This window comes from Solanum verrucosum, unplaced genomic scaffold (assembly GCF_900185275.1).
Source record: "Solanum verrucosum unplaced genomic scaffold, falcon-dt-bn FXZP01000255.1, whole genome shotgun sequence".
Lineage (NCBI taxonomy): Eukaryota > Viridiplantae > Streptophyta > Magnoliopsida > Solanales > Solanaceae > Solanum > Solanum verrucosum.
In genome coordinates this window covers 926-27253 of record NW_026020006.1, presented here as the reverse complement: position 1 = coordinate 27253, position 26328 = coordinate 926, and the positions used below count along the sequence as shown (strand labels likewise).

Sequence of the window (26328 nt, the reverse complement as noted above, 5' to 3'; positions counted from 1 at the left end):
TGATACAAAGTGTCACGCCCCGAGCCTACACCCTGGGCGGGACCGGCACCCGGAGACCATTTCTGGCCCCAAGCGAACCCTTGGCCTGGCTTTCTTAACTCAGCGGAAACCTCAACAGAATAACTCGATGCAATGCAATATTACAAAACAACTTAACTTATAAAATATGGCCATAAAGGCAACTCGAATCTCAAAATAGAATATTTACATATATATATATAGATAAGAGACTCAAAACTAACTGACTGACTGTCTGTCTATGAAGCCTCTAAAATACTGAGATGGATGTTGGGACAAACCCCGCAACATCCTAATAAAACAAAAACTAAGAACACAAAATAATTGAGTCCTCCGGAATGCAAGGAGGCTCACCACTGACTCTGGAGTGCTCAGCTGGATCAACGACGTGCAGGATGCTGATCCGGGGTACCTGAATCTGCATCATCAAACGATGCAGGCCAACTGGCATCAGTACATGGAATTTACGAGTATGCAAGCTGGAAAACTAAGCAACAAAGGCTAGAAGGAAATCTGGAAGAAACTGAATAGCTTACCTAGCTCAACTCAACTCAACCTGACTGACTTCTTTCAATATAAGGCAATTTAAAACAAGTGCGATATAAAGAAAGACTATTTAAAACATGCTATAAACTCTGTGTGTATACAAAGATACAATAAGCCTGAAATGTATATAGAAATACAATGAACTGATGTATATAAAAATACAATAATCTCTGTGTATGAAAATACAATAACTGCTGTGGGAGCTTCTCTAACCGACAACCATCACATAAGAGCTATAGTGATGATACAGCGATCGACCTCACGCTGCCAGAGCATCTTATACCCGGCCAAAGGTATAAGACCTGAACTGCCTAATGGATCCACTAGTCTAATATGAAAAGGATTCATCTAAAAAGTATGATCCTTTTCTACCCATGGTGGCTAACATGGTTCTATGGGGGCTGTGGGTTCTTTGAACGCTCCCCCAATTCGGTGCTCGATACTACTCCCAAAAATGTACTGGCTCTTATGTTTTGAAAACATATTTATTCCTGCTGATATGAGATAATTACTCAAAAACTAGCCCGAAGGCTCTTTTTTGGAAATCTCAGTTTCCAACCTTGTTTAAATGTAAAGACATTTCTTTAAAACTTCTTTGGGAATACATAGTTCCCTAATAACTTTGAGAAATGAACTCAACTTTAAACTCTTGACTCTTTACTCTTTACTTGACTTGCAACTTGAGCCTTAGAATGAAGTTAAAACGTTCTATAAAGACTCTTGAAAAGATTGGAGGACTTGCTTGAACTAACTTCTTAACTTCTAAGCTTGACTTCTAATTTCACTTGACTTCTAACTCGACTTGACTTGGAAACTAACTTCACTTGAATTGGAAACTAACTTCACTTGACTTCTAACTTTACTCTCCTTAAATTGGAATTATGAATTCAAGGGTAATGATTTGTGTTTGGAAGGACCCCATGATGTTTAGGAACATTTTTGGACAGCTAAACTTAAGAGGAATTACAAATTTAAATTCTGGAAACAGGGCAGATTTTGTTCGCAGAGGGAACACAGCCGCAACGCAAACTTGTTTCCCTGAAAGCAGCCTGCATTTTCTCCTTCATGTTGCCAACTCTAACCCTCTTAACTTCAAAGGTTCAGCAGCCACACTTAGAATCATAAAGACCCTTATTATACAATAGATTCAACTCAAAAATCACAGCCAGAAATCTGTACTAAATCAGCAAGAACTTCAACACAACACCACTACAACTTCAACAACAAATAAATCTTCTCTTGGAATTAAAAACGAGTTGGTGTGTGGGGGTATGAACCAACCAACACTAAGGATCATCAATCTCTCAACATACAATAGATCACAACTCAAATACACAGCCCAATCCTGTCCCACAACCAACAATAACTTCAACAACACAACTAACAACATCAACAACAACTAACAACTTCAACAACTTCAACAACAAATCCAATCTCTTCTCAAATCATAAAAAGGAGCTTGGTATAACAATATAAGCTCAAAAGAAATGATTTGTGAAAAGACTAAAATGCCCTTAAATTTCCGGAACGGACTCCCTGCCAACTGCCCAACTTTCAAAGATCATAACTCGCTCATACGAACTCGGAATCGAGCAAAATCGGTGGCGTTGGAAAGATCGTTCCACAAGCTTCGAAACCATAACTGGAACTACTCCTAACTCATCCTGATCTAGGAGTTACGACTGCTCAAAGTTGGCCAAAAACTCACTGATTTCCACACTTAGCCAAATTTCCAGATTTTTGAACTTAGCCAAATTTTTTCCAGATTCTGGACTGCCAAATTTCCAGATTTTAAATTTTTCCAAAAATGACTATTTCCAAATTTCAAGCTTCTTCAAAGCCACTTCAAATTGTCGAATGTTACACAAAGTGAATCAATATAACTCCAACTCTGGCTTTTTCTCATGTATGAGTCCTTTTTTTAAAATTTCTCTTTTGATATTCATATTGGAGTCCAATTTAATTTGAATTTTCACAATTTTGTATGGTCTATTTTAGAAATGACTCTCCTAACAAGATTGTTTTGTTCCTACGAGTACAAACCAATACATGCGTCTAGTTAGGGATCCCAACTATCTCAGCATCATCCACATTGACCATCACGAGGTTAACTATGAAGAGATTTAGGATAATTTTGGACAAATGATGTGAAATCAAATAATTTGAAGTTAAAATTTTGTTTGAAATTTTAAAATCTTCATGATTTCAAACTACATGTCATACTTTATATCATATCATGTTCAAACCAAGCTTAAAATCTTCATGATTTCACTGATACTATTTCTGTATATCTCATTCTTAGTTTTCTATTACTACTCGTCTCTTATGCCTCTATTTTCTTACTATCATGTTGTTGTTACTCTGCTTATGTCTTCATAAATGTTATGTTTTTGCTTTCCTTGAGCTAAGGATCTATCGAAAATTGCCTCTCTACCTATCAAGGTAAGGGTAAGATCTGCGTATATTCTACCCTTCCCAGACTTCATTTGTGGGATTATACTGTTATTATTGTTCATTGAAAGCGTAGATCTTTTCCTTAACAAGAACAGAAATTCTAAGAGAACTAGATGCTGAATACTGCATCACAAAATATCATTCGTGCCAAGTTCACATTTTCTTTTATCCCGATCTTCCTAGTGATATGTGGGACAAACATCGTTATAAGTTGTCCAAGTTGCCAAGAAATAGTTCGATTTGATATCTGCAACTGTTCTATAATCTATCTAGAAAAACATAAAGTTCCATTTCAGGTTCTTCAATCTGCATCTTATCTTGGAAAAAAAGGTGTTTCCCTCTTATGTACTATTGATGCTATTTGAGATGACCAAGTAAATCTAGTATGTTTACCCTATCAAATGTTTGTAATTGTGCAGGAATGTTATCCATGGAAGTGATTCTGTTGAAAGCGATATGAGTTTGAAATACTAAACATCTATGACTGGTAAGTATTTTTTTATCTTTAATCAAAGGTCTCGAGTTCAAGTCTTGAGTTATGAAGTCACCTTTGGTAGGGAATGCTTTACCTTCCAAAAGTGGGATTTGTTATGACCATTTGTCAGATCACGTAAAGCCGTGTTTGGTTTGCCTTGCAAGTTATCCAAAGGACGAAGATATATGGATGTCTGAGTTGAAAGATTCTATTTGCAAAATTCATGATCTTGTGCATGACTTTTGTTATATAAAATCTAGAAAGGAAATCGGTATAACATTGACAGATTCTTTGCTGAATGAAATCGGTATGCTCGTTCATTTGAAGTACGTAATCATTCAGACGAAGGCAAAAGCTCTCCCTCCGTCATTTTCAAACCTCTGCAATCTAGAAACTCTGGCGGAGGGATCATGCATGGTACTATCCCCTTGTTTAATCTCATGTTATCAATTAAAATAGAATAACTTCATGTACCCTTTTGATGGACGATAAAGATCAAAGTATATCTATTATTAATTTTTATTTATATAACGATAAAAAATAATTATAATAAAACAAGAAATATTTTTATTTTTTATTTTTTTCTGAGTTGAAGTAGGATAAATATTTGCTAATTTTAAAAAATATTATTAGAAAAAGAATGTGTTAAAAAGAAAATCAATAATATATTTATCTTGAAAATGGGCATTGTTGATCTATTTAATAACAATAAGGGCATTTATGGACTGAAGTATTGACGGCAAGGGCATTTTTGGACCAAATCATAAACGGAGGGCATTTTTATTTATTTTATATAGTTTAAGGGCATTTTTGACCATTTCTCTTTATTTAGTTGGATAAGCTTATATTATCGTATCATAATACTTTATAAATTATGTCAGGATATGATTTCAATTGGTAAAAAAATTATATCTTGTTGGGTATAAATTTGATTGTTAAAGGACAAAAGTTAAAGACAAGCCCATTTAAAAGTCAAAACATACAATTTTATGATTCCTATTTGGTTTAAGCAGTGAGGTGTTACTCCCTCCATTTCAAAATAAGTAGTGTTTTAGAATGTCGCTTGTAAAACTTATTTCTCCGATATTATTAGAAAAGTCATTTTCTTTATTTTTATAAATCAAAAACTCATTTTTAAAAAAATTGTGTATGAGAAGTGGTTAAAGGAATTGAAAATTGGAGTATTATTGGTGCTAGAAAGAAGAAATAATTAGACATTGAGAAATGGGCAATATAAAAAGACAATTCACAAGACTACTTTAGATTAAAGTCTTTTTTTTTATATATTTTCGTTTTAGTCTCATGGTCAAAAGTTACACATTATCATCTTATATTGTTTAATCAAGGGAAAAGGGCATAAAATACCCCTATAATTGCATGAAAAGTCATTTACACACTAATACTTTATTACGTTAAGTATTTAATATAGGCTTTTAACATGACATTAACTTACAAAATCATCATCTAAACACCTTTTAAAATTTATGTGTCATGCAATAAGCATCGAATGTCTGCGATACATAAGGAGAATGAGTTGGGACAACTTAATGACTTTTAAAAAAAATAAAATTATACAAGTGACACTCATTTAATGTGTTCTTTCCACTCTCAACACATCTCATCATCACCCTCACTCGCGTAGCCCCACACACCCACCACTCAACTCTCACGCCTTATACACAAATATTTTTAGAATAATATTTTCTTTCCCTACCGAGCACGCCCAAAAAGAACATCCAATTGGAATCAGATAGGGAAGTTTACAAACCAAAAAAAAAAGAATTTTTTTATAAGTAATAATCTCAAAACAAGTGGAGTGTAAAATATTATATTTTCCACAATTGATTACAGAGACTTGAAGATGACAATTAATTTACAAAGACTAAGATGATAATGTGTACTACTGCCTCCATCCTGTGATAATATTCGGATTTCGAGAGTTAAATGAGGTAAAAAAAAATTATCTACTTTTTCCATTTTTAAATTATTAATTTATTATAATTTATAATAATTTTCACGTAATATATAAATTAAAAGGTCAAATATTTGAAAATAAAAAAAGTGCTATGTGATACTATCATGTTCAGAAATAATAATTTATATAAATTATTTCCTTCGTCCACTTTTAATTGTTATGGTTTCTTTTTTTAGAGTCAAACAACTTTGACTAACATTTTATGATGTATTTTTTCATCATATTGATATGCAAATTAAAAATTGACTTTCTAAAAGCGCAATATGACAATTAACTGTGGACGGGGGAGTACTAGGGTAATTTTTTAACTCTTCTTTGGCCTTTCAAGTTTGTCTTTGGCCAAGTAATTATTTCAACTGCTTTTGTCCCATTTTGTCAACTTTAAGGTATGATTATTGAAGATTATTTGGGTGTTAATACTTTCTTCTTTACAAATTAATATTTTCAAACATTTGTGGTGTTAATTAGAGACTAATTAGTAGATTAATTGTTGTGTTCTACATCAGATTTTGAGAATTGCATACATGGAAATAGGAAAAGAAAATGAAGGAGAAATAGAGAAATTAGCAAGCAACTCATTGGTATGTTACTCTGTTGTTTCTTGTACCTCGATTAGTATATTGTTTTGTTGTAGTTTTTGTTCTGTTACTATCTGCTATTTTTGTCATTATCAACTCTAAACAGTGCTAGCTAGCTATCAGTACTTGTGTTCTCTATATTGTATGTGTACTTGCTTTTCATAACGTTATTTTGTTGTTCTTACGGTTTCTTTTTCTTAAATGTTTTGTAATGCTTCCTATAGTATTTGTTTTGTCTTCCTTTCTTTTGTATGTTCCTTGATAGTAAAGTCACAAATTTATTGATTATCACATTAAAGTAACTGAACTTTACCCACTATAACGGTGAAGTCACTAGGCTTTGAATTTAACTTGCTTAGCAGAAAATAGAAGTTATGCAAATTGGTTCCCTAATTGAATTTGTGCACACAATGTTTGATTGGTTTGGGAATATTTAGTTTATAATATTTATTGATATTTCCAAAAAAAAAAAATGGTGGGGTCAAGTTGATCGAGTGGTTTGGGCTACAAATCATTATTTAGCCCATCTTGACTCAGCTTATTATAGTCAAAATAAACTTAGGACAGGATTGAGCAACGACCCATTGATTCAGTTCATTCTAACCCATTCAAATTTTGTCCAAACCGTTCATTTGTCACCTTTAGACATGACTAATTATGCTTTCCAAAGAAGTGTAAGTTTCAGATATGGCAATTGAAGAACCAGAAACCAAAATCATCCCAATAAACATAACTTCCAAATATGAAGACTTCTTGATCTTGAGGTAGCATATGCATGGTAAAAATATCGACACGGTAACGTTCAAAAGCGCGCCTGTAAATGTCATGGCATATCCAAAAAATGGAACGGTTAATGCCACAATGACCGCGCTGATGACAAAAAATGTTCTAATGAAGTAGCTCACGATAAATTTACTCTTTCGTAAAGGTAATTTATCTTCAATAGTTGTTACAATTGGAGAGACGACAAGAGCATACTTTGTTATTGGATTAACGAGTATCGTATATATCGCGATTTTCAAACTAATTTTTCCGATAGGGAGATTTAATTTTATTTGTGACATTAAATTTTGTCCATACATTAAGTACCCCATTGTTGCCATTGATCCATAGGTTATGGTGCTTTATATAAAGCACACAAATAAAACCTGTATGACAAGAAGAAGAAAAAAAATTAAGCTACAAACACGCACAGATCAAGTAAAATATGTTTATAATTATTGGTGTGTAAATGACTTTTCATGCAATTATAGGGGTATTTTATGTCTTTTTCCCTTGATTGAACGATATAAGATGATAATGCAGGTGTAACTTTTTGACCATGAGACTAAAAAGAAAATATAAAAATATGACTTTAGTCTAAAGTAGTCTTGTGAATTGTCTTTTTATATTGTCCAATTCTCAATGTCTAATTATTTCTTCTTTCTAGTACCAATAATACTCCAATTCTCAATTCCTCCAAGCACTTCTCATACACAATTTTATGAAATATATTTTTAAAAAAAAAATAAATTTGATTGGTCAATTTTTTTCTTTAGAAAAATGAGTTTTTAATTTATAAAAATAAGGAAATGACTTTTCAAATGAAAGCAGGAGAAACAAGTTTCATAAGTGAAACACCCTTAAACTATGTGAAATGAACAAAAATGTCATCCGTTTATAATTTGGTCCAAAATTACCCTTGCCTTATTACTTTCGTCCATACACGCCTTTATTATTATTTAATGGGTCAAAAATGCCCTTCCAACTAAATATATTATTTATTTTCTTCTTAACACATATTTTTTCTAATAATATTTTTTAAAATTAGTGAATGTTTATCCTACTTCAATTTTTTTTAAAAAAAAAAAATTCTTATTTTATTATAATTATTTTTTATTGTTATATAAATGAAAATTAAAGATGGATATACTATGATGTTATATAGGTGACGAAAATTGATGGCAAGGACATTTTTGAGCCAAACTATAAATGAAGGATTTTTTGTTCATTTCACGTAGTTTAAAAATATTTTTGACCCTTTTCCGAAAAATATATTCTTAAAAGGCAAAAGACCAATTAGGAACCCCACCTAGTGAGACATTATTAGTGGGCTTATCTTTAACACCTTTACAACTCTCAACTGGAAAAGAAAAGATTCTAATTACACCTTTGATTTTCCTTCATTCTTAGTTTGATGTAAATTGTTTCTCTTGAGAAGTTGTAAGGAAGGAATATTTTTAAAAAAAAAACTACTTTGGCTTGATTAGTGAGAATGGAAAGAGGAAAAGAAAATGAAGGACAAACAAAAGGGGAAGATAACAAATCATTGGTATGTTGTTTATTATATTTAATTATTTTTTTCATTCACATAATTAATGTTTCTTGTAAGTATGTTTTTGTTGCTTTGTGTAACTTAGATGGTGAATATAATCTTTATAACCTATAAGAATCGATGATTTAATCTTTCTGGTATAAGTTAAACTTTATGTACTAAATCATCTGCTATGGTTGATAACGTAAGGGAAAGAATATAATCAAACCTTGTATTAGATCATGAGAATCGGGCCTTGGTGGCCTAAGTACAACATGTTTGGAATGGCTTAAGAATAGGGGTGACAAATGGGCGGGTTGGGTAAAATTTGGGCGGGTTGAAAATGGGTCAACATTAAATGAGTAATAATTCAACCCGCTCATATTTGATATAGGTAAAAATGGATTGGGTATGAAATTGGTTGGGTAAAATACTAGTTTACCCATATTTACTCATATTTTCATGAGTAAATAGTACTCTACTTAAGAATTCAACATGGAGAAAATATTTTAGTCTTTTTTAGATGAAAATGCTTCATTTAGTTTTTTGTATCATAAAAGTAAAAAAAAAATCTTATAATTTTTCAGTATAAAATAAAATTATGTAATAAAAAGGGGAAAACATTTTTAATTTCAAAGTAAATGAATATTGTCATTTTAGGACTAAAACATGCTTAATGCACTTTAAGCAATGTCAATACTAATACATGATTTGCTTATTTTACCTTATGTATTTATTATCCAATATAAAATTAAACAAATAAAAAAATATAATTATAAGTAACAAAAGGAATGTACATTTAAAATATATATTTTTGAAGGGCCAAAGACTTCAACTTTTCAATTATAGTGAAAAATAATTAGTTCTATCGAAGAGAACATAAAAATCAAGAGAAAGTCTTCTTGCACGGGCTATATATATAGTGAAAAATATATATATATGTTTTTTTAGTTACCATAGCACAGAGTTGGGCCCGTGCTTGCACGTGCTTGTACTATCTAATAATTAATTATGTGAATGAAAAAAATAATTAAATATTATATGCAACATACCAATGATTTGTTATCTTCCCCATTTGTTTGTCCATCATTTTCTTTTCCTCTTTCCATTCTCACTAATCAAGCCGAAGTAGTTCAAAAAAAAATTCCTTCCATCAAACTAAGAACGAAGGAAAATTAATGGTGTAATTAGAATCTTTTCTTTTCCAGTAGAGAGTTGTAAAGTTATTAAAATAAGCCCACTAATAATGTCTCACTAGGTGGGGTTCCTATTTAGTCATTTGCACTTTTGAATAATTTTTTTGGAGGAGGATAAGTTTATATTTTCGTATCATAATATTTTATAAATTATGTCGAGATATAATTCAGTTGCTAAAAAACTTATATCTTGTTAGGTATAAATTTGATTGTTAAAAGACAAAAGTTAAAGACTAGGCCATTTAAAAGCCAAAACATGCAATTTTATGATTCCTATATATTTGGTCTGAGCAGTGAGGTATTACTCCCTCTGATTCAAAATAAATGATGTTTTAGAATGTCACTTGTGAAACTTGTTTCTCCTGTTTTTATTAGAAAAGTCATTTTCCTTATTTTTATAAATAAAAAACTCATTTTTCTAAATAAAAAAATTGACCAATCATATTGTAAAAAATTGATATATTTCAAAAAAAATAATTGTGTATGAGAAGTGGTTAAAGGAATTGAGAATTGGAGTATTATTGGTACTACTAGAAAGAAGAAATAATTAAACAATATAAAAAGACAATTCACAGGACTACTTTAGACTAGTAATTTTTTAATATTTTCTTTTTAGTCTCATGGTCAAAAGTTACACATTATCATCTTATATTTGTTTAATCAAGGGAAAAAGACACAAGATACCCCTATTATTGCATGAAAAGTCATTTACACACTAATACAAAATGATTATCTAGACACTTTTTAAAATTTAAGTGTCGTGCAATAAGCATCAGGAGGATGAGTTGAGACATCTTAATGACTTTTTTCTTAGGAAAAACAACAAATTATACCCTTTTTCTACTTTCAATACACCTCATCATCACCCTCACCCGCGTAGCCCCACACACCCACCACTTAACTCTCACGTCTTATACACAAATATTTTTAGAATAATATTTTATTTCCCTACCGAGCACGCCCAAAAAGAACATCCAATTGGAATCAGATAGGGAAGTTTACAAACCCAAAAAAAAAAGAATCTTTTTATAGGTAATCTCAAAACAAGTGGAGTGTAAAATATTATATTTTCCACAATTGATTACAGAGACTTGAAGATGACAATTAATTATTTAATTTACAAAGACTAAGATGATAATGTGTACTACTGCCTCCACCCTGGGATTGTATTCGGATTTCAAGAGTCAAATGAGTTATTTTTTTAAAATTTGTTTTTTCCATATATTTTTTAAATTATTATTTATTATAATATTTTTTACGTAATTTATAAATTAAAAGGTCAAATATTTGAAAATAAAAAAAGTGTTATGCGATATCATGTTCAAAAACAATAATTTATATAAGGGAATATAAATTATTTTCTTCATCCACTTTTAATTGTTATGATTTCTATTTTTAGAGTCAAACAACTTTGACTAATATTTTATGATGTATTTTTTTCATCATATTAATTGTAAAAAATTGACTTTATAAAAGCGCAATATGACAATTAAATGTGGACGAGGAGTACTGGAGTAACTTTTTAAATCTTCTTTGGCCTTTCAAGTTTGTCTTTGGCCAAGTAATTATTTCAACTGCTTTGTCCCATTTTGTCAACTTTAAGGTATGATTATTGAAGAATATTTGGGTGTTAATACTTTCTTCTTTACAAATTAATATTTTTCTAGACATTTGTGGTGTTAATTAGAGACTAATTAGCAGAGTAATTGTTCAGATTTTGAGAATTGCATCCATGGAAATAGGAAAAGAAAATGAAGGAGAAGTAGAGAAATTAGCAAACAACTCATTGGTATGTTACTCTGTCTGTTGTTTCTTGTACCTCAATTAGTATATTGTTTGTTGTAGTTTCTGTTCTGTTACTATCCGCTATTTTTGTCATTGTTTGTTGTTTCTTGTATCTTCATTACTTCCGATTGTTTTTCTTGAGCCGAGGATCTATCAGGAACAGTTTATGTACCTTTGAGGTAGGGGTAAGGTTTGCATATGCTCTACCTTCTCTAGATTCTACTTTGTGGAATTGTATTGACTTGGATGATTATTTGTTTTGTTTATCTTGCTATTCTGCTATCGTTATTTTTTATTCCTGCCTTGCTTTGATTATATCCAGAGTAACATGATATTTTATTAAAGAACTGTTGTTTTACTCAAAAATATAAATTAAAAAAAAATGACTAAGTTTCAAAAAATCGATTAAACTTATAATTTAAAAAAAAATCAAATTTCCAAAATAAAAGAGTTGCCACTTAATTTTTTTTAGTAAAAATCAAGAAAAACTAAAAGTTTTCAAAAGATTTAAACAGACAAAATCAATTGAAAAAGGATTCGAGTTCAATGTACATTCCGAGAAGGTGTTAGGCCCTCGAAATGTCCGCTAACTTGCGGTTGACCAGCGATTTGACTAAAATATGTTTTGACTATTTTTTTTAGAGAGAGAAAAAAGTGTTTTAACATAAAAATAATAATTTACAATATTTGTCTAACTTTGAGGAAAATAATTAAATAAATGACACATTTTATTTCGTTTAATTTTTTTAGAGAAAAAGGATCCAAAGTGAGACAATTGAATTAAAATGCAAACGAATAGAATTTTAACAAAAGAAACTAGATTAATTAGAATTTATCTTTTTAAATCATTTTAAAAATAATTAGAACCGATTTGATTAATTAAAGCATGAACTGTTTTAAATTAATTGAAAATGAAATATAAAGCTTTGACTAAATATTAAATAAAAGCATGAGAGTTGATAAAAAAAAATGAACTATATTAAAATAAACTAACATAAAGAATGTTCATCTTTTGGGGAATTAATTAAGTTAAACCAAATTAAATAAAAAAATTAGTTAGAAACCAAATAAAACAAAGAAAGAAGGAAGTTAGGCCAAATTTGGGGCTTTTGGCCCAAATTCAATTTTCTGGACCCTTGGCCCATTTTCCACTGCCTTTATGCAGTGTATACAACTTCCATATACGGCTGTATATTCTTGTATACGGTGTCCAGAACCTGCAGCTTAGTGTATACAAAAGCATGTAATCTATTTTTCGGACTCCTGTACACCCGCGTCTCTATTTTCAACCTGTATTTCAACGTATATCGATGTATACAGCCCATTTTTGGGGCTTTCCGGGACTGCGTTGCAGCCTGTTCCACTACTTCGGATGACTCGATATAGGAGAAACATTGGATTTCGACACAAGTCAAGAGGCAAGGACAGGGGATAGGAGTTCATGTTAGAACTCAGATAGATTTCATGCAAGAAAAGAAAGACAAAACTAAGTTAGCAAAAGGAGAACCAACCTTAAATAATAACAAACATAGAAACATTTAACAATTTACTAGACTTAAACTCAAACTAAAATAAAAGAACTGCTGCACAAATAACACATCAAGACTAAGACCACATATTACGAAATAAAGGACTAATTTTGACATGGAGCCACTGCTTTGGGGGAATCAGAAATAGGCGAGATAATAATAGGATGCAAGAAAGTGAGGCATCAATATCAATTATAAATACTTCCAATGAAAACAAAATTATCCTCCTATTTACTTCTTTTTGTAGACCAATTATATTAGTTAATGACTAGCAAGCTTAAAGGGAGAACTAGTTACAGCTAAGCATGAGCCTCTGGGGGACAAGGAAAATAAACCATTATAACAAAATTATAGCTAAACAAGATAATCTTTAGCCATTGAAACAGAGAGACTATTACACTAGCATATTAGATGCGAAAATCAAAAGGGAACCAAAGCTCTTAATCGAAACATTCTATGCTTAAATCATATCTAAAAGGACATATTTTATACCTCAACAACTAAAATATACTAACTCAAACCAAAATGATCAATTACTAGACATCAACAATAAGCCGAGACAAGCTAGGATGATTTGATCAAAATAATGGCCTGAACAAGATTAATAACACAACAACATATTTCATTAGCGAGAAAGTAACACTTAGCCATATTCAAGATTAATAACACAACAATAACACGAGATGATGAAGAAGAACTTAGCAAAGGGAAAGGGATAATACCTTTATCGGGGCAGCGAGCTGAGTCAACGAGCTCTCACCACCAAAGCACTTACTTCGCAAATCCGACCAAGCTTTCGCAACCCCAAACGAAAATAAAAATAAAAATTGTCCCTGAAGTAGGTTTTCTGAACGATTTGTTATAGCTTTAGGGATGATTTCTCTATGTGACTTCTCACTAAAAATTTTCTCCCCCCTCTACTGGAAAATAAAGAAGAGTTTTATAGAGGGGGAATCCGAAATTAGAAAAGGGGGGAAAAACGGATCCCGTTCGAATTCAAGGGCCCATTACGATTTCAAAATTCGAAAATTTTTCACCATTAAGGAGCGACACCTTTTTCCAGAGGTTTTAACTCATTCCGAAAGGGGAAAGGGGGATGGAGCGCATACCTGCTGCGATATTAGTACGAATTGAAAGGGATATGAAGAAGAAGACAACGGAATCGTACTGCTCCTGCGCTGTCCGTGTATTGACGCCGTGAGCTGCTGGAAATAGCGTCGTTGTTTAACGTTGGGGAGGCTGGAATAGTTCTGGGTTTCTCTCGTTCTGTTAGCGTTTGGACTGTTTCTATTGTGAAGGAAAAGGGAGGGTGGGCCGGGTCGCTGGAAAGGAAGTGGGCTGGGGCGTTTTGGGCTGGGAGATCACTGGAATTGGTATGAAAATTGCTGAATTGCTGTTGGGCTGCTGGAAAGGGGGTTGAATTTGGCCCAAAAATAGTCTTTTAAGTGGGTTTAAAGATTAGGTAAGGAAAGAGTTTGGATAGGAGTTGAGAATTTGGCCCATTTGATTACACAATTATAGCAATTGAATTTAAGAATATAACCAAATTGAGCTTAATTGGTAATTCGGCTAAAAAAAAATTAAATAAGACGAATTAATATAAATTAATTAATGAGTTTCTTAATCTTAGCGAAATGAAATAATTAACTTAATTATAAACTGATAACTCATAATAAGTATTAACTAACTAAACCAATTAACCGACTAATTATGTAAAAAATAAAATCTTTTGAGACGATTTTCTAATATTTATAAAATACACTAATTATATACATAATTATATAAAAGACATATTATTATTTAAAAATTATAACAAGTGACAAACTATTTGAAATAACTTGCAAACTATTCTATTATATTATTTTTTTTGGAAATTTCTAACCTTAATTACTTTAAATCGTTTGAAAAGTAAGAAGCTCGAAAATTAATTATTATCGGGGAGGGTTGAAATTGGGTGTCAACAACTGCTCTTTGAGTACTTTTATTTGTTTCATTTTACGTGGCACTATCTGTATGAGTATGAAATTTAAGAAAAAAGTTGAAAGACTTTAATTTTGAAACTTGTAATCTTAGATCCCTCCTGTGTTGATGAATAGCCTAGTAATTAATAGATCATCATATCCTTATGCAGCTGTTGCTTACTAGTATGTTTTATTTGAAACAACATCTTTGTGTACACACCACCTCCCTAGACCCCATTTGTGGGATTACACTAGGTATGTTGTTGTTGTTATGTTTAAGTTGAGTACAAGACAAACATTTAGCTTATGCAGTAGGCTATTTTAAAGAATTTATTGATATTTCACAAAAAAAAAAAAAAAAAGTGGGGTCAAGTTGAGTGGTTTGGGCTACAAATCATTATTTAGCCCATCTTGACTCAGTTCATTATATCTAAATAAACTTAGGACATGATTGAGCAACGACCCATTGATTCAGTCCATTCTGACTCATCCAAATTATGTCCAAACCGTTCATTTGTCACCTCTAGACATGACTAATAATGTTTTTCAACGAAGTGTAACTTTCAGATATGGCGACTGAAGAACCATAAACCAAAATCATCCCAATAAACATAACTTCCGAATATGAAGGCTTCTTGATCTTGAGATAACATAGGCATGGTAACAATATCGACACGATAATGCGCAAAAGCGCACCCGTAAATGTCATGACTTATCCAAAAAATGGAACGGTTAACGCCACAATGACCGTGTTGATGACCAAAAATGTTCTGATGAAGTAGCTCACGATAAATTTACTCTTTCGTAAAGGCAATTTATTTTCAATAGCCGTTGCAATTGGAGAAACAACAAGAGCATACTTTGTTATTGGATTAACGAGTATCGTATATATCGCGATTTTCGAACTAATTTTCCTAGTAGGGAGATTTAATGTTATTTGTGACATTAAATTTTGTCCATACATTGAGTACCCCATAGTTGCCATTGATCCATAGGTTATGATGCTTAATATAAAGCACACAAATAAAACCTGTATGACAAGAAGAAAGAAAAAGGATTTAAGTTATACACATGCACTGATCAAGTAAACAATATAATAGGGATATCTTATGTCTTTTTCCCTTGATTATACAATATTTGATGATAATGTGTAACTTTTGACCATGAGACTAAAAAGAAAATATAAAAAGATGACTTTAGTCTAAAGAATTCTTGTGAATTGTCTTTTTATATTGTCCAATTCTCAATGTCTAATTATTTCTTCTTTCTAATACCAATAATACTCCAATTCTCAATTCCTCCAAGCACTTCTCATACACAATTTTTTCAAATATATATATTTTTTTTAAAAAAAATTGATTGGTCAATTTTTTTCTTTAGAAAAATGAGTTTTTAATTTATAAAAATAAGGAAATGACTTTTCTAATGAAAGCAGGAGAAACAAGTTTCATAAGTGAAACACCCTTAAATTACGTGAAATGAACAAAAATGTCATCCGTTTATTATTTGGTCCTAAAATGCCTTTGCCTCATTACTTTCGTCCATAAATGCCCTTATTGTTATATAATGGGTCAAAAATGCCCTTCCAAATAAATATTTTTTTTTTAACACATATTTTTTCTAATAATATTTTTTAAAATTAGTGAATGTTTATCCTACTTCAATTTTTTTTTAAAAAATAAAAAAATTTCTTATTTTATTATAATTATTTTTTATCGTTATATGAATGAAAATTAAAGATGAATATACTATGATGTTATATATGTGATGAAAATTGATGGCAAGGGCATTTTTGAGCCTTTTCCGAAAAATATATTCTTAAAAGGCAAAGGACCAAATAGGAACCCCACCTAGTGAGACATTATTAATGGGCTTATCTTTAACACCGTCACAACTCTCAACTGGAAAAGAAAAGATTCTAATTACACCTTTGATTTTCCTTCATTCTTAGTTTGATGTAAATTGTTTGTCTTGAGAAGTTGAAAGGAAGGAATTTTTTTTTTTTAAAACTACTTTAGCTTGATTACTGAGAATGGAAAGAGGAAAAGAAAATGAAGGACCAACAAAAGGGGAAGATAACAAATCATTGGTATGTTGCATAACTATTTCTTTCATTCACATAATTAATATATTCTTGTAAGTATGTTTGTTGCTTTATGTAACTTAGATGGTGAATATAATCTTTATAACCTATAAGAATCAATGATTTATTCTTTCTGATATAAGTTAAACTCTATGTACTAAATCATCTGCTATAGTTGATAAATGTAAGGGCAAGAATATAATCAAACCTTGTATTAGATCATGAGAATCGGGCCTTGGTGGCCTAAGTACAACATGTTCGGAATGGCTTAAGAATAGGGGTGACAAATGGGCGGGTTGGGTAAAATTTGGGCGGGTTGACAATGGGTCAAGATAAAATGGGTAGTAATTCAACCCCCCATATTTGATATGGGTAAAAATAGATTGGGTAAAATACTAGTTTGCCTATATTTTATCCATATTTTCATGAGTAAATAGTACTCTACTTAAGAATTCAACATGGAGAAAATATTTTAGTCTTTTTTTAGATGAAAATATTGAAAATGTTTCATTTAGTTTTATTGTATCATAAAAGTAAAAAAAAATAATCCTATTTTTCAATATAATAAATTATGTAATAACAAGGGAAAACATTTTTAATTTCAAAGTAAATGAATATTTGCATTTTAGGACTAAAACATGTTTAATGCACTTTAAGCAATGTCAATACTAATACATGATTTGCTTATTTACCCAATGTATTTATCATCCAATATAAAATTAAACAAATAAAAAAATATAATTATAAGTAACAAAAGAAATGTACATTTAAAATATATATTTTTGAAGGGCAAAAGACTTCAACTTTTCAATTATAGTGAAAAATAATTAGTTCTATGGAAGAGAACATAAAAAGCAAGAGAAAGTCCTCTGCACTTTGTCCTCTGCACTTGTAACAGTTGCTTGTTGTAATGTAAGAGTAAAAATTAGAGTCAACAATCAAAACATGCCTGAGCTATCACGTTTTGGCGAGTTTCACAACTCAACTATATTAGTCGTTCCCTTTTTCTATCTAAACTATCACCATCTATGTATTAACATAATTTGAAACAACATTTGGTCTTTTGGCAGGTGTCATCCCGCGTTGTACTTGGCGAGGACATTGTCAATCTTCTAGATTTCATAGAGAGGTTAAATAGTGGGCGTGTTCGAACTTTTCTTGACATGGATCAAATTGAAAAGTTGACATTGAGGCTGACGTTTTTGTCCGCATTTTGTCATCTTTATTACACTTTCTTTTTGGAAAGCTGTAATGACGAAATGTCAAATGAGATTCATGATTTGGTTCAGTCACTGTTTCATCCAAGTGGAGTAGGCATTCTGGTTACTAAAGAGTTTTATGACCTCTTGGAGAATATCAGAAGTTATATTAGCTCACATATATATGCTGAACCAAGTCGTGTAACAACCATGACCGCGGATCGTTTCGTTGAACTTTTAGATGCCATCCTCATGTATCTCCAACGTCTACTCAAGTGTTGTTCTGAATCAATTTTCCCATCAATGACTCAATATGAGCTTCTTCAGAATGTAATTGGCAATTTAAGAGATTTCCATAGGTTGAAAGTAAATGGTTGTGTTGAGTATGAAACAATCGAATATGTCTTACCTCATCTTCAACTTATGGCTCTGAGAGTAGTAAACTTCTGTTGTTTTACTCTTTGGGATTATCGAGTGGACACATTCTATGGATTAGATGACTCCCTAGTTGACTCCAAGCTAGCTAATCTACTTGTGGAGGTTATTCCTGTTGAACTGGAGGTTATGCACATATGTTGTACAAATTTGAAAGGTTCAAAGTTGGAAGAAGTTGGACTTTTCATCAAGCAGCTCGTAGAAGCCTCTCCGGACATTCTTAGAGAATCTCTGATTCATATACAACAACACATGGTTAATGCTCTTACTCCTAGCGCTTCTACGTATACCATTCATGTCATGATAGAGTTCCTATTGATTATTCTTACTGATGTGCTCAAGGACGTTATTCGTCATGACAAATTGTTTGTTCTCTTGGCACGTGTTATAGAACTTACCAAGGAGGTATTCGTTCTTGTTCGCAACTTAGAAGAGAATATGAATGAAACAAGTGATGCAAATCAAAACTTGCTGGAAAGTATTGAATTCCTCAAGGAAGATCTCAAGTATAGTTTCTTAAAAGCCCGTGCAGACTCGTCTCAGCTCTGCTTCCCCATGAGTGATGGACCGCTCTTCATGACTCTTCTACTCACAAACTTAAATAACTTGGTCAATTCCAATGCTTATTCAGTTTCTTTGATAAAAGAAGAAATCGGGCTGCTAAAGGAAGACCTGGAAATCATAAGATCGTTCTTTGGGTATGTTGAGCAAGAGCTGCATAGAGATCTTTGGACTCGTTTTCTAGATGTGGCATATGAGGCGCAACATGGCATTAACTCAATTCTTGCCCGAGATCATGGTCTATTGCAGCTTATCTTCATACTTCCTGATACCATAGAAAAGATCATGCTTGTCAAAAGAGAGGTACAAGAGAAGATCCTCAAGAGCAGCGGTATTATTGTTGCAAACGTTCCCAACAAGCTGGTTGAAAGAAACTCATCGAGTACAGTTGGTAAAATAATTGTAGGTTTTGAGGAGGAGACAGAGTGGATAATTAGGAAGCTCACCAGTGGACCAGCTGAGATAGATGTCATTTCCATAGTCGGCATGCCAGGGATTGGAAAAACTACTATGGCTTACAGAGTGTATAATGATAAGTCCATTGTTGATCATTTCGATGTTTGTGCTTGGTGCACAGTCGACCAGGAACGTAATGAGAAAAAGTTGTTGCAGAAAATTTTCAATCAAGTCATTGGTTTGAAAGAAAGATTCAGTGAGGATGACATAGATGATGACGTTGCTGATAATCTGCGGAAAAATCTATGTGGAAAGCGGTACCTTATTGTCTTGGATGACTTGTGGGATACTGCAACATTGGAAGAGCTAACAAGACCTTTTCCTGAATTTCGGAAAGGAAGCAGAGTGATTTTAACAAGTCGGAAAAAGGAAGTTGCTTTGCATGGAAAATACCACAGTGATCCTCTTTATCTTCAATTGCTAAAATCAGAAGAAAGTTGGGAGTTATTAGAGAAAAAGGTATTCGGAGAAGAACGTTGCCCTGATGAACTAAAGGATGTCGGAAAAATGATAGCCCGAAAATGTGATGGGCTTCCTTTGGTACTTGATCTAATCGGTGGAGTCATTTCAAGGAAGGAAAAAAAAGAGGCTTTGTGGCTTGAAGTTCTCAATAATTTGAGTTCCTTTATTTTTAAGGATGAAGAGGAAGTGGTGAAGTTTATACAATTAAGTTATGACCATTTGGCAGATCACGTAAAGCCGTGTTTTATTTGCCTTGCACGTTATCCAAAGGGCGAAGATATAATGATCTCCGAGTTGAAAGATTTGTGGATTTCTCATGGATTTGTGCAGCAGATTGAGATGAGAAGTGCAGAAGAAGTAGTGGATGAGTTAATTTCAAGTAGCTTGGTAATACCTTTCGATAATTCTATTTGCAAAATTCAGGATCTTGTGCATGACTTTTGTTATATAAAATATAGAAAGGAAAAGTTGTTTGACTTCATAGGAGGTTCAAACGATTGGTCTTCTTCTGGTATGATGGCACGAGGAATTACCATTCGTTATGATCAACGTCTCTTTGATTTGGATGAAGATAACAAATCATTGGTATGTTGCATAATTATTATTTTTCATTCGCATAATTAATATATTCTTGTAAGTATGTTGCTTTATGTAACTTAGATGGTGAATATAAAATTTATAACCTATAAGAATCAATGATTTAATCTTTCTGGTACAAGTTAAATTCTATGTACTAGATCATCTGCTATGGTTGATAAATGTAAGGGCAAGAATATAATCAAACCTTGTATTAGATCATGAGAATCGGACCTTGGTGGCCTAAGTACAACATGTTCGGAATGGCTTAAGAATAGGGGTGACAAATGGGTGGGTTGGGTAAAATTTGGGCGGGTTGAAAATGGGTAATAATTCAACCCGCCCATATTTGATATGAGTAAAAATGGATTGGGTAATAAATGGGTTAGGTAAAATACTAGTTTACCCATATTTACTCATATTTTCATGAATAAATAGTACTCTGCTTAAGAATTCAACATGGAGAAAATATTTTAGTCTTTTTTTAGATGAAAAATATTGAAAATGTTTCATTTAGTTTTATTGTATCATAAAAGTAAAAAGAAATCCTATAATTTTTCAATATAAAATAAAATTATGTAATAACAAGGGGAAAACATTTTTAATTTCAAATTAAATGAATATTTGCATTTTAAGACTAAAACATGCTTAATGCACTTTAAGCAATGTCAATACTAATACATGATTTGCTTATTTTACACTATGTATTTATTATCCAATATAAAATTAAACAAATAAAAAAAATATAATTATAAGTAACAAAAGAAATGTACATTTAAAATATATATTTTTTAAAGGGCAAAGACTTCAACTTTTCAATTATAGTGAAAAATAATTAGTTCTATAGAAGAACATAAAAAGCAAGGGAAAGTCCTCTGCACTTTGTCCTCTGCACTTGTAACAGTTGCTTGTTGTAAAAATTAGAGTCAACAATCAAAACATGCCTGAGCTATCACGTTTTGGCGAGTTTCACACCTCAACTATATTAGTCGTTCCCTTTTTCTATCTAAATTATCACCATCTATGTATTAACATAATTTGAAACAACATTTGGTCTTTTCGCAGGTGTCATCCCGCGTTGTACTTCGCGAGGACATCGACAATCTTCTAGATTTCATAGAGAGGTTAAATAGTGGGCGTGTTCGAACTTCTCTTGACATTGAAGAGTTGACATTGAAGCTGACGTTTGTGTCCGCAGTTTGTGGTCTTTATTACTCTTTATTTTTGGAAAGTTGTAATGACGAAATGTCTTGCATATCCAATGAGATTCATGATTTGGTTCAGTCACTGTTTCATCCAAGTGGAGTAGACATGCTGGTTAATATAAAGTTTTTTCACCTCTTGGAGAATATCAGAAGATATATTAGCTCACATAGCTATGTTGAACCAAGCCGTGTAACAACCATGACCGAGGATCGTTTTGTTGAACTTTTAGATGCTATCCACATGTATCTCCCAAGTCTACTTAAGTTTTGTTCTGAATCTATTTTCCCATCAATGACTCAACATGAGCTTCTTCAGAATGTATTTGGCAATTTAAGAGATTTCCATAGGTTGAAAGTAAATAGTTGCGTTGAGTATGAAATAATCGAATATGTCTTACCTCATCTTCAACTTATGGCTCTGAGAGTAGTAAACTTCTGCTGTTCGACTATTGTGGATTTATCAGCTCATATTCACTCCAAGCTAGATAATCTACTTGTGGAGGTTATTCCTGTTGAACTGGAGGTTATGCACATATGTTGTACAAATTTGAAAGGTTCAAAGTCGGAAGAAGTTGAACGTTTCATCAAGCAGCTCCTAGAAGCCTCTCCGGACATTCTTAGAGAATCTCTGATTCATCTACAAGAGCACATGGTTAATGCTGGTACTCCTAGAGCTTCTACGTGTAACATTCATGTCATGATAGAGTTCCTATTGATTATTCTCAATGATGTGCTCAAGGACGTTATTCGTCATGACAAATTGTTTGTTCTCTTGGCACGTGTTATAGAACTTACCAAGGAGGTATTCGTTCTTGTTCACAACTTAGAAGAGAATATGAATGAAGCAAGTGATGCAAATCTAAACTTGCTGGAAAATATTGAACTCCTGAAGGTGGATCTCAAGAATGATGTCACGCCCCGAGCCTACACCCTGGGCGGGACCGGCACTCGGAGACCATTGCTGGCCCCAAGCGAACCCTTGGCCTGGCTTTCTTAACTCAGCGGAAACCTACTCAACAGAATAACTCAATGCTATGCAGAGACATATACAACTTAAATGATACATACCTGGCCAAAAAGGCTACTCGAGTCTCAAAATAGAATACTTACATATATACATAGATAAGAGACTCAAAACTAACTGACTGACTGTCTATGAAGCCTCTAAAATACTTAGATGGATGTTGGGACAGACCCCGCAACACCCTAATAAACAAAACTAAGAGAACAAAATAACTGAGCCCTCTGGAAGCAAGGAGGCTCACCACTGACTCTAGAGTGCCCAACTGGATCAACGGCGTGCAGAGTGCTGATCCTGGGTACCTGCGTCTGCATCATAAAACGATGCAGGCCAACTGGCATCAGTACATGGAATGTACGAGTATGCGAGCTGGACCGCTAAAAACAACTTAAGCTTGAAAAAGGGATACAAAGAGAACTTACCTTGGCTCTGTACAACTCAAGAATAACTGAACTTAATATAAAGCAATAAGACACGAGCCATACATATAAAGCTTGTAAAAGAATGTAAACAACTTAGATCGTTAAGGATAAAATGATAACAAACTAAACTTTTCTTTTATAAACATAATACAGCTTTTGTGGGAGGTTCTTTAACCGACAACCACCACTACGAGCCTTAGTGATGATACAACGTTTTACCTCACGTTGCCAAAGGACCATCCTATACCTTGCCATCGATATAGGACCTTACTTTTGCTTAGTGGATCCACTAGCCTAATCTTACGTGATCATCTAAAAAGAATGATACGTCAAGTCCCATGTTGGCGCATGGTTCTTATGGAGAGTCGAGTTAATATGAACTCGTGTCCCCAATTCGGTGCTCAATACTACTCCCAAAAATACTTTGGCTCATGCTTTTAAAATAACTTCTTTCTTTGATTGAGACGATTACTCAAAACTTAGCCCAAAGGCTCTTTTGGAAGACATGGCTCCTTTCTTACTTAAATGTAAAAACATTTAGAACTTCTTTGGGAAGTACATAGTTCCCTAATAACTTTGGAGAAATGGACTCGACTCTTTACTCCTTACTTTACTTAAACTCTTTACTTTTTGACTTGAAACTCTTAACTCAACTTGAAACTTGAAACGACGTTAAGACGTTCAATAACGACTCTTGAAAAGCTTTAAAGACTTGCTTTGACTTGCTTAACTTCTAAGCTTGGTCCTAACTCCACTTGACTTCTAACTTCACTTGACTTGATCCTAACTTTCTTGAATTTAATTATGGATTCAAGGACTTGATTGGTATTTGGAAGGACCCCAGGGTGTTTAGGAATGATTTAGGAATTATTTGGGACAGCCAAACTAAAGAAAATCTTCGAACATAAATTCTGAAAACAGTGGAGTCCGCGTCCTGTCCGCGACGCGGAGAAGATTTTTGTTCACAGAGGGAACAAGTCCGCGATGCGGACGTGCTCCTCGCAAGCTGCCCGACTTTCTCCTTCACGTCTCCAACTCTAAATCCTCTAACCTCAAGGGTTCCAGCCCCAATCACTTAGAAACATAATATCCCTCAACATTCAATAGAATACCACTCAAAACACAATCCAATCATGTTCCACAACCCCCAATAATTCCAACAACAACAACAACCAACTTTAACAACATAACCAAACCTTTCTTAATGAATAAAAGGGGTTAGGTGTGTGGGGGAAAGGATCACCCAACACTAAAAGCTCACATACCTTGGTAGGGATCACCCCCGACGAAAATCCACGATGATCTCCTTGCTTGATCTCCTCTTCTTCTCTTCTTCTCTTCTTCTCTTCTTCTTCTCTTCTTCTTCTCTCAAAACCCTCACTCTCACTTCTTTTAAAATGGTAAAACTGATCAAAATGATCAGCCTAACACATTTATAAAACCAAAATAAAAGGCTAGGGAAAAGACCAAAATGCCCTTAATGATTCCCGGACGGATTTCCTTGTCAACTGCCCAACTTTCAAAGGTCATAACTCGCTCATACAGACTCGGAATTGAGCAAACTCGGTGGCGTTGGAAAGATCGTTCCGAGGGCTATGCAACCATAACTGGAAATACTTCTAACTCATCATGAGCTAGAAGTTACGACTGATCAAAGTTGGCCAAAAACTCACCTTTTCCATACTTAGCCAAATTTCCAAAACTTTAAAATTCTTTCCAAAAAAAGAAAAATTCCAATCCTAAGCCTCTTCAAAGCTATTTCAAATTGTCGGATGTTACAATATCTCCCCCTTGGGAACATTCGTCCTCGAATGAGGTTACTTTTACAAAACTAAGGGTGTAACATCAAACTCAAACACCCAACAAGAAATCACGCAAACAACAACAACAACAACAACAACATGCCCATTATATATTAAAGAGCACTAAGAAGGAAATTAATACCTTAATCCGCATTCCCGCCGGATTCAAAAAGATGCGGATATCTCTTCTTCATGTCCTCTTCGGCTTCCCAAGTGGCTTCCTCAATAAATTGGTTCCTCCAAAGAACCTTGACTGACGCCACATCTTTCGTTCTCAACCTACGAACTTGGCGATCTAAAATCTGAACCGGCACTTCCTCATAAGATAAGTTATCCTTGATCTTAACACTTTCAGTCGGTAGGATCAATGAAGGATCACCTATGCACTTTTTCAACATAGAGATGTGGAATACTGGATGAACCGCTGCTAGTTCTTGTGATAACTCCAACTCGGTAGGGTTTCCTGTAAAAGCTTATGGAGATCCCAGACAGTTTTTGGAGATATTGCGTCATTAGAGCTTATCACTGCATAGTTAAGCCCTCAGCTTAAAGAGTCGATCTTCAATATTAAGGAATATGTTGAAGAAATGACTGGAGAAGACAAGCTTCGGGTAAATTTCTATCCAAGGCTGGCTAAAGCTTCGGGTAAAATTCTATCCTGTATTTATTTATTTTTCTAAATTTTTTAGATGTAAATTACTCCTTAATATTTTTTTTATAAATAATTTTGTCAAATACTTTTTTTAATTATTATTTTAAGCAAGACTTTATCAATTCAACATTGAAAAACATCATTTTATTGAGACAATTATTATATGAATCAATACTATAGTTCTATAAGTAATAAATTGATAAATTTTAAATAAAGATGAGAGTTAGAATCATAGAATCTGATTCAAAAAGTTAATAACTTGGTATACCCTACTTTAATATGAAAAGTTACGAAGAAATAAAAAAATATTTGTAATTTACTTTGTTCAACACTTTTCGGCTATTGATTCATATTTTTGACAGAATATTACTCTAACTATCAAAGATTTGAAGAAATAGAGTACAGAAGGAGTTAAAAAAGATAAATAATGTGAGTGTCAGCGAAGAATATATATATATATATATATATATACACACTTTTTATATAAATAATTAATTTTTTCATGAAAAAATTAAACATGATTTTATTTTAATAAAAAATTGAGGCCCCCAATTTTTGGAGGCCTAAGGCATTGGCCTAAAAATTCATAGGCAAGAGCCGGCCCTTCTTCCAGCCCTTCTTCTATGATTGAGGTATGCTTCATT

The 26328-nt window shown here is 32.8% G+C and overlaps 1 protein-coding gene across 1 annotated transcript; it reads left to right on the top strand.

Annotated features, from left to right (window-relative positions):
- The first annotated feature begins 8300 nt into the window (after positions 1–8300).
- Positions 8301–25565, top strand: LOC125819670 (putative late blight resistance protein homolog R1C-3). Its single transcript, XM_049499136.1, has 4 exons — positions 8301–8357; positions 17964–20591; positions 21648–22679; positions 25521–25565. Exons 1-4 carry the CDS (start codon positions 8301–8303, stop codon positions 25563–25565), a joined length of 3762 nt encoding a protein of 1253 aa, XP_049355093.1.
- Positions 25566–26328: the final 763 nt, after the last annotated feature.